This window comes from Procambarus clarkii, chromosome 2, assembly GCF_040958095.1.
Source record: "Procambarus clarkii isolate CNS0578487 chromosome 2, FALCON_Pclarkii_2.0, whole genome shotgun sequence".
Taxonomy (NCBI): Eukaryota; Metazoa; Arthropoda; class Malacostraca; order Decapoda; family Cambaridae; genus Procambarus; species Procambarus clarkii.
In genome coordinates this window covers 41,910,891-41,920,549 of record NC_091151.1, presented here as the reverse complement: position 1 = coordinate 41,920,549, position 9,659 = coordinate 41,910,891, and the positions used below count along the sequence as shown (strand labels likewise).

At 52.1% G+C, this 9,659-nt stretch overlaps 1 protein-coding gene across 1 annotated transcript in view; it reads left to right on the top strand.

The window, feature by feature from the left end:
- Positions 1-434: 434 nt before the first annotated feature.
- The window catches only part of LOC138366298 (Kruppel-like factor 18), an 18,001-nt gene continuing 8,776 nt past the window's right edge, over positions 435-9,659 (top strand). Inside the window, exons 1-3 of the mRNA XM_069327325.1 lie at positions 435-1,850; positions 3,290-3,308; positions 6,671-7,025. Coding sequence (XP_069183426.1) covers positions 435-1,850; positions 3,290-3,308; positions 6,671-7,025 — 1,790 coding nt within the window. The remainder of the gene's footprint in view (positions 1,851-3,289; positions 3,309-6,670; positions 7,026-9,659) is intronic.

The following is a 9,659-nucleotide window of genomic DNA, read 5'->3' as shown; positions in this document are numbered from 1 at the left end:
TGTCCTTTTCTCGGAGTCTATGGGTCCCATTCTTCCAGCCAGAGGTGGCACCCCCCTCCAAAAAAAAAACATGGGTGGGGAGTTGATGAGGAGGGGTATTGAAGGGGGAGGGGGAGAGGGATGAATGGGGGGAACAATGAGACATGACTGACGGTGTTGGACGACATTTGTGCGGGAGAACACTGATTTCTAAGGTCATTTGTTATGGGGTCACACCCCCCCCCCCCCCCCCCCCCCTCTCTCTCTCTCTCTCTCTCTCTCTCTCTCTCTCTCTCTCTCTCTCTCTCTCTCTCTCTCTCTCTCTCTCTCTCTCTCTCTCTCTCTCTCTCTCTCTCTCTCTCTCTCTCTCTCTCTCTCTCTCTCTCTCTCTCTCTCTCTCTCTTTCTTTCCTTACCTCTTGGGATGGACGGAAGAGCGAGGGTCTCGCTTCATGTATGTCGGCGTTCAATCCCCGACCGTCTGTGGTGGGCAGCGAACAGAGTGTGGTGGGCAGCGAACAGAGTGTGGTGGGCAGCGAACAGAGTGTGGTGGGCAGTGAACAGAGTGGGGTGGGCAGCGAACAGAGTGTGGTGGGCAGTGAACAGAGTGGGGTGGGCAGCGAACAGAGTGTGGTGGGCAGTGAACAGAGTGTGGTGGGCAGTGAACAGAGTGTGGTGGGCAGTGAACAGAGTGTGGTGGGCAGTGAACAGAGTGTGGTGGGCAGTGAACAGAGTGTGGTGGGCAGCGAACAGAGTGGGGTGGGCAGTGAACAGAGTGTGGTGGGCAGCGAACAGAGTGTGGTGGGCAGCGAACAGAGTGGGGTGGGCAGCGAACAGAGTGTGGTGGGCAGTGAACAGAGTGTGGTGGGCAGTGAACAGAGTGTGGTGGGCAGCGAACAGAGTGGGGTGGGCAGTGAACAGAGTGTGGTGGGCAGCGAACAGAGTGTGGTGGGCAGCGAACAGAGTGTGGTGGGCAGTGAACAGAGTGGGGTGGGCAGTGAACAGAGTGGGGTGGGCAGTGAACAGAGTGTGGTGGGCAGTGAACAGAGTGTGGTGGGCAGTGAACAGAGTGGGGTGGGCAGTGAACAGAGTGTGGTGGGCAGCGAACAGAGTGTGGTGGGCAGCGAACAGAGTGTGGTGGGCAGTGAACAGAGTGGGGTGGGCAGTGAACAGAGTGGGGTTGGCAGTGAACAGAGTGTGGTGGGCAGTGAACAGAGTGTGGTGGGCAGTGAACAGAGTGTGGTGGGCAGCGAACAGAGTGTGGTGGGCAGTGAACAGAGTGTGGTGGGCAGTGAACAGAGTGTGGTGGGCAGCGAACAGAGTGGGGTGGGCAGTGAACAGAGTGTGGTGGGCAGTGAACAGAGTGTGGTGGGCAGCGAACAGAGTGTGGTGGGTAGCGAACAGAGTGTGGTGGGCAGTGAACAGAGTGTGGTGGGCAGCGAACAGAGTGTGGTGGGTAGCGAACAGAGTGTGGTGGGCAGTGAACAGAGTGGGGTGGGCAGTGAACAGAGTGTGGTGGGCAGGGAACAGAGTGTGGTGGGCAGTGAACAGAGTGTGGTGGGCAGTGAACAGAGTGTGGTGGGCAGGGAACAGAGTGTGGTGGGCAGGGAACAGAGTGTGGTGGGCAGTGAACAGAGTGTGGTGGGCAGTGAACAGAGTGTGGTGGGCAGCGAACAGAGTGGGGTGGGCAGTGAACAGAGTGAGGTGGGCAGCCAACAGAGTGGGGTGGGCAGCGAACAGAGTGAGGTGGGCAGCCAACAGAGTGTGGTGGGCAGCCAACAGAGTGTGGTGGGCAGCCAACAGAGTGGGGTGGGCAGTGAACAGAGTGAGGTGGGCAGCCAACAGAGTGGGGTGGGCAGCGAACAGAGTGGGGTAGGTAATGAACAGTGTATGAGAAGGGGGGAGTAGTGTCTTCTAGGAAATGGGGTTCTTTCTGCTCCCCCCCCCCAACCTCCTCCTTTGACATTCCAACAAGTCTTGGTCATAATATGTTTACCAAGTAGCTGCCACTACTCCCTCTCACATATTAACCATCCCACATATATTCCATATAATCAAATATATTCCATATATTTTATGGAATAATTATACTATTCCATGAAGTCAAGATATGGAAGTAAGGTTCGTTTACTTGTAGCGAGGAGAGGGCCACAGCTGGCGAAACACAGCGGGTGTGTTGATAACGCTGTGTTCCTAGTCGATGGAGCACAACAGTATATATAATTGTGTGCGATGAACCCGGCGAGGGGAAAAATCCTGGACAGTTAGCATTAGTATTCTGTGCTGAGTTTAGTGCTTCAGATTCGCTTGCTCTTACCTCTTAGTATAGTTTATGTTCTATTCGTGTTGGATTCCTGTGTCGCGCTGGCGTTTGTACTGGTGGATTTAGGGGGAATTTGTGATTTTTTTTTAACCATCCGTGTAATGTACACTTAATCCCATTTCTTTTAATGTTTTCTTTCGGCGTTTCTAATGATGTGATCTTGTCTTATTTTATGCCAGTTGATGGAAGCTGCCCTTGAACAAATCCACAAGGGCCGTGACGAGGATTCGAACCTGCGTCCGAGAGTAGGTTCGAATCCTCGTCACGGCCCTTGTGGGTTTGTTCATTTGATGCATCACGCTATTGTGATTTCTGTGTGTAAGCTGCCCTTGTTCACTTTGCTTATTCCCCCCCTCTCAGTATTTTGTACGTTCTTATCATGTCCCACTCTGGTAGTTCTCTCTGTAATTGGTAGATTCTGTTACCCTATTTCCTCCTTGCCAAGACACATATAGTTCAATTAGATTCGTTTAAAATCTCTAGTAACCTTGGTTAGGGAGGATCGATTGGACGTCAGTATTTAATTAACAGCCTCCTGTTCACCCAGCAGTAATTCAGAAACTGGTTGTAAACCAATGGGCGGGTCGTGTTCCAGGGAAACTGATGGGTAAGGTTAACTATGAGATATGGGAAGGGAAGGGAACTATCAGGGGGGAAAGCGCCAAGCCATCACGACTATATAGCACTGGGAAGGTTTCAGGATAATGATTTGGGATGGGACGGAGGAAGGAATGGTGCCCAACCACTTGGGACGGTCGGGGATTGAACGCCGACCTGAGATATGGGAATGAAAGCTCACAGTCTGTTAACAGGAGTCAGTAGTCTGTTTCGCCTGAATTCACATGCGTAAAGAAATAAATATAATCTGAACTGTCTTAGGTGCTAGTTTCTTGCTAGTGCTGCGTGTTCCAGGACTGGCTTGATGGAGTGGGTGTTGCCCCATGAAGATGTGTTAATATCTGTCTAATGCCGTTCTTATATTTGACAGCTTCACATAAGCCGCCGAGGTAAGCCATTTAGCCCGTGTTTTCCCTTGTAAGAATAGAAGTGACTCAAGAAGTTAATCTGTTTAGCTTTTTGACTTCCGTTGCCGCCATATTTACACGATTCTAATTATTTCTAATCTCCTGTTCCCTGTTCCAATCTCCATTACCCTGCACTTGCTAATTGACCTTTCCCTCGACCAATCCCCCCTCCCACAACTGCCTCAAACCAGCCCTACCATACTCTCCCAATCACCACCTGTCCCACCCTTCACCCCATCCCCCTCCCCTTCCTCCACCTCCCTCAACCAGCTCCCTAACCAACCCTACCCACCAGCCCCACCCCACCAACCCCACCTCACTAGCCCCACCCCACCAGTCCCACCCCACCAGCCCCACCCCACCAACCCCACCCAACCAACCCCACCCCACCAACCCCACCCCACCAGCCCCACCCCACCAGCCCCACCCCACCAACCCCACCCCACCAGCCCCACCCCACCAACCCCACCCCACCAGCCCCACCCCACCAGCTCCACCCCACCAGCTCCACCCCACCAGCCCCACCCCACCAGCCCCACCCCACCAGCTCCACCCCACCAACCCCACCCCACCAGCCCCTTCCCACCAGCCCCATCCCACCAGCCCCACCCCACCAGCCCCACCCCAACAACCCCACCCCACCAACCCCACCCCACCAACCCCACCTCACCAACCCCACCCCACCAACCCCACCTCACCAACCCCACCCCACCAACCCCACCCCACCAACCCCACCTCACCAACCCCACCCCACCAACCCCACCTCACCAACCCCACCCCACCAACCCCACCCCACCAACCCCACCCCACCAACTCCACCCCACCAACCCCACCCCAACAACCCCACCCCACCAACCCCACCCCACCAACCCCACCCCACCAACCCCACCTCACCAACCCCACCCCACCAACCCCACCTCACCAACCCCACCCCACCAACCCCACCTCACCAACCCCACCCCACCAACCCCACCTCACCAACCCCACCTCACCAACCCCACCCCACCAACCCCACCCCACCAGCCCCTTCCCACCAGCCCCACCCAACCAACCCCGGTACTAGCTGTGACCACCTGCCAGCCACCCAACACCGTTGAGAATGCTTGGCGTGTGTCCGTGGGGTCCAGTCGTTGGCGTACATCATTTGTTTTGCTGATAATCCTCTTCGGACCGCTAGAGTATCAACTTATCAAACAATTTCTTGAGACATGCTCAGAAGCGGTGCGTGTGTATTCACCTAGTTGTGCTTGCGGGGGTTGAGCTCTGCTCTTTCGGCCCCCGGTGATAGCCGAAACCAATGAGCAGAGTTTCTTTCACCCGATGCGTCTGTTCCCCTAGCAGTAAATAGGTACCTGGGAGTTAGATGGTACGGGCTGCTTCCCTGGGGAAGGGAGAGGGGTGGAGGGGGGGAAGGAATGGGCCAAAGAGCCAGAGCTCAACCGTCGCAAGCACAAGAAGGTGAGTACAAGTAGGTGGTGAGTACACCCACAATAGTAACCTTGAGGGAGGGTTAAAAGCTTCTTGTCTGCACACCTTTCTTATCTACCTGGCACCCACCACAATCAACTTGTCAATCAACCTCATGACGTGCGCACCAACTCCTTCTTTTTAGTTCACCTCAATAGGCAAAAATAGAATTAATTCGTAATTTTATTTGTCATGCAAATTTAGATTGTCTTTGTTTTTTTGTTTGTGTTAGGGGGGGGGGAGCCCCGGCTCATGAGAGACACACTTGTGTGTTAATGAGGACGTTTGTCCTCGTGTGTGTTTTGTTAAGGCTTCGTGTGCGATTTTACATCTAGTGCTTTGTTTTCTTAATGTTTTTTCTTAGGGTTGGATCATCACTTTTTTGTTCTCAGGCACTTAACATACGTCCGTGTGTGTGTGTGTGTGTGTGTGTGTGTGTGTGTGTGTGTGTGTACTCACTATTTGTACTCAGCTATTTGTGCTTGCAGGATCGAGCATTGGCTCTAGGATCCCGCCTTTCCAGCTATCGGTTGTTTACAGCAATGACTACTGTCCCATTTCTCTATCATACCTAATTTTAAAATTATGAATAGTGTGTGTGTGTGTGTGTGTGTGTGTGTGTGTGTGTGTGTGTGTGTGTGTGTGTGTGTGTGTGTGTGTGTGTGTGTGTGTGTGTATTCACCTAGTTGTGCTTGCGGGGGAATAACTCTGAACTTCGGCGGGAATTCGGCCCGCCTCTCAACTGTCAATCAATCAACTATTACTAACTATTAACAAAAAAATCCACATACACACCCCAGGAAGCAGCCCCGTACCAAGTGTCTAACTTCCAGGTTCCTATTTACTGCTAGGTAACAGGGGACATCAGGGTGAAAGAAACTCTGGCCATTGTTCCTCGCCGGCGCCTGGAATCGAACCCGGGCCACAGGATTACGTGTCCAGCGTGCTATCCACACAGCCACCGGCGCCCCCAAGTGTGCGTGCGTGCCCGTGTTTATTTGAAGACATTCCATTATTTTTACATATTTTTTGTCTTAAGGACACGCCAAAGAGGGAAGTGGCCTATGTATGTAGGCCTACATACTATGTACGTAGGCCACATAGGCCTATGTACGTAGGCCACATAGGCCTATGTACGTAGGCCTATGTACGTTATACGTACATAAACACCATCACAACAACAACAACACAACTAGTCTCCGAAGACATCTCCACACAGAGACACCTCCTCCCCACCCCCCTCTCTTTCCAGCTCCTCCCCTCCCCACCCCCCCCATTTCCAGCCGCTCCCCGCCCCGCCCCCCCCCATCACCCAGAACAGCGCCAGCTTCCAGGACCTGCCCACGCTGGTAGTGACGTCACACACAAGCGAGCATCACCGGTGACGCATTCCTCGCGTGGTTGCCACCTCCGCGTATATTGTCGATTTTTAACACCCTTTTTAATATTTTTCAAAGCTCTTTTTTTTTTTGACCCCCCCGCCTGCTCTTAACTATCTCGGATTGCTATTTGACACGTGGTTGCAGTGATTGCAAAGCAATTTAGTATGGTAGATTGACGGTTGGTGAAACATATGAAGGAGATTTTGGCTGTTATGTGAATGGTGGTGTGTGGTATCTGACGATGACGTCACGGCGGCTGGGGGTCCTCCACCCCCACCGTCAGTTGGTCCCCCCCCGCCAGCTGGCCCTCCTCCCCCCCCCCACCACCACTGTCAGCTGGTCCCCCCCCCCTCCCCACCACCGTCAGCTGGTCCCGCCGCCTAATACGCCGCAATTGGTTCAAAATCAGACAAATCCGTAAAAACGTCGACGTATTGCTAAATATTATTGCATCGTAATACGGACATTTTCTGTGCATCGGACTCGTTATGTTAGGCACGTTGCTTGTACGACGCTCCGACGGTGGCTTGGTGCGTAGATTGTACGCTCCGACGGTGGCTTGGTGCGTAGATTGTACGCTCCAAGGGTGGCTTGGTGCGAAGATTGTACGCTCCGAGGGTGGCTTGGTGCGTAGATTGTACGCTCCGAGGGTGGCTTGGTGCGTAGATTGTACGCTCCGACGGTGGCTTGGTGCGTGGATTGTACGCTCCGACGGTGGCTTGGTGCGTAGATTGTACGCTCCGAGGGTGGCTTGGTGCGAAGATTGTACGCTCCGAGGGTGGCTTGGTGCGTGGATTGTACGCTCCGAGGGTGGCTTGGTGCGTAATTTGTACGCTCCGACGGAGGCTTGGTGCGTAGATTGTACGCTTCGTTCTCTTAATTTGCCGCTCCGTAAAAAACACGACTGTTTTGCCTACCCAGAACGTACGAACAGAAGCAACCCACCTAACCTATCGAAGCAGAGGCACAGAAAACGTCAGTATTACGTTGTAGTAGTAATTGACGTTAAGAAAACGTCAATTTGTACTAAAAACGTCGTGCTTTTTAACGGATTGGTCCGTTCCGTCAAAATGGCGACGTATTAAGTCAGAGTGAGCTCATCCACCAGGATACTGCAGCCTCCCTGGGTGTACTCTGTACCCCCACCCCCCTCACACACACACACGCACACACACACACACACACACACACACACACACACACACACACACACACACACACACACACACACACACACACACACACACACACACACATCCAAGAGTCAATGCTCGATCCTGCAAGCACATATAGGTGAGTACACACACACACACGCGCACACACACGCGCGCGCGCACACACACACACACACACACACACACACCCTCCAATGTCAATACGAAAATGACATCGCAAGCAAGGCAAAGACTCAGCCTAAATTGTTGCATAGCCACATTAGGAGAAAAACAACAGTAAAGGAACAGGTTATGAGATTAAGGATAGGGGCGGAAGGATTCACTACAAATGACAAGGAAGTGTGTGAGGAATTGAATAAGAAATTCCAGGAGGTCTTCACCTTAGAACAAGGAGAAATTCCAGAGGTAAGTGAGGGAATAGCTAACCAGGAACCACTGGAAGAGTTTGAGATTACCAGTGGGGAAGTAAGGAAGTGTTTACTAGAGTTGGACGTGACGAAGGCTATAGGCCCAGATGGAATCTCCCCTTGGGTTCTAAAGGAAGGAGCAAGAGAACTGAGCCTACCACTCTCCATAGTGTATAACAAATCACTGGCAACAGGGGAACTGCCAGATACTTGGAAAGCAGCTAACGTAGTCCCGATATACAAGAAAGGGGATAGACAGGAGGCACTGAACTACAGGCCAGTGTCCCTAACCTGCATACCATGCAAGCTGATGGAGAAGATTGTGCGAAAAAAACTAGTGGAGCATCTGGAGCGAAGGAACTTTGTAACACAGCATCAACATGGGTTCAGGGATGGCAGGTCCTGCCTCACAGGGTTACTTGAATTCTACGACCAGGCAACAAAAATAAGGCAAGAAAGAGAAGGGTGGGCAGACTGCATATTTTTGGATTGTCAGAAAGCCTTTGATACAGTGCCACACAAGAGGCTAGTGCGAAAGTTGGAGATGCAGGCTGGAGTGAGAGGGAAGGTACTCCGGTGGATAGAGGAATACCTAAGCAACAGGAGACAACGAGTCTGTGTGAGGGGTGAGGTCTCAGATTGGCGAGACGTCACAAGTGGAGTCCCGCAGGGGTCAGTCCTTGGACCTATACTGTTTCTGGTATATGTAAATGATCTCCCAGAGGGTATAGATTCGTTCCTCTCAATGTTTGCCGACGATGCAAAAATTATGAGGAGGATTGAAACAGAGGATGATAGTAGGAGGCTACAAGATGACCTGGATAGACTGAGTGAATGGTCCAACAAATGGCTGTTGAAGTTCAACCCGAGTAAATGCAAAGTAATGAAACTAGGCAGTGGAAACAGGAGGCCAGGCACAGGATACAGAATAGGAGATGAAGTACTTAATGAAACAGACAGAGAGAAAGATCTAGGAGTTGATATCACACCAAACCTGTCTCCTGAAGCCCACATAAAGAGAATAACGTCTGCGGCATATGCGAGGCTGGCTAACATCAGAACGGCGTTCAGGAACCTGTGTAAGGAATCATTCAGAATCTTGTACACCACATATGTAAGACCAATCCTGGAGTATGCGGCCCCAGCATGGAGCCCGTACCTTGTCAAGCACAAGACGAAGCTGGAAAAAGTCCAAAGGTATGCTACTAGACTAGTCCCAGAACTAAGAGGCATGAGTTACGAGGAAAGGCTGCGGGAAATGCACCTCACGACACTGGAAGACAGAAGAGTAAGGGGGGACATGATCACAACCTACAAAATCCTCAGGGGAATCGACCGGGTAAACAAGGACGAACTTTTCAACACTGGTGGGACGCGAACAAGGGGACACAGGTGGAAGCTGAGTACCCAAATGAGCCACAGAGACGTTAGAAAGAACTTTTTCAGTGTCAGAGTAGTTAGCAAATGGAATGCATTAGGAAGTGATGTGGTGGAGGCTGACTCCATTCACAGTTTCAAATGTAGATATGATAGAGCCCAATAGGCTCAGGAATCTGTACACCAGTTGATTGACGGTTGAGAGGCGGGACCAAAGAGCCAGAGCTCAACCCCCGCAAGCACAATTAGGTGAGTACAATTAGGTGAGTACACACACACACACACACACACACACACACACACACACACACACACACACACACACACACACACACACACACACACACACACACACACACACACACGTAGGTATGGAGCGGGTCGTCGCCAAAGGCTTAAAACATTAATGACATCACATCTATTGTTTGTACATCGTTGTTGGTGGTGATGGCGTATGGCGGAGGGAGGGAGAGGGAGAGGGAGAGAGAGGGAGAGGGAGGGAGGGAGGGAGAGGCGACTGGGTCA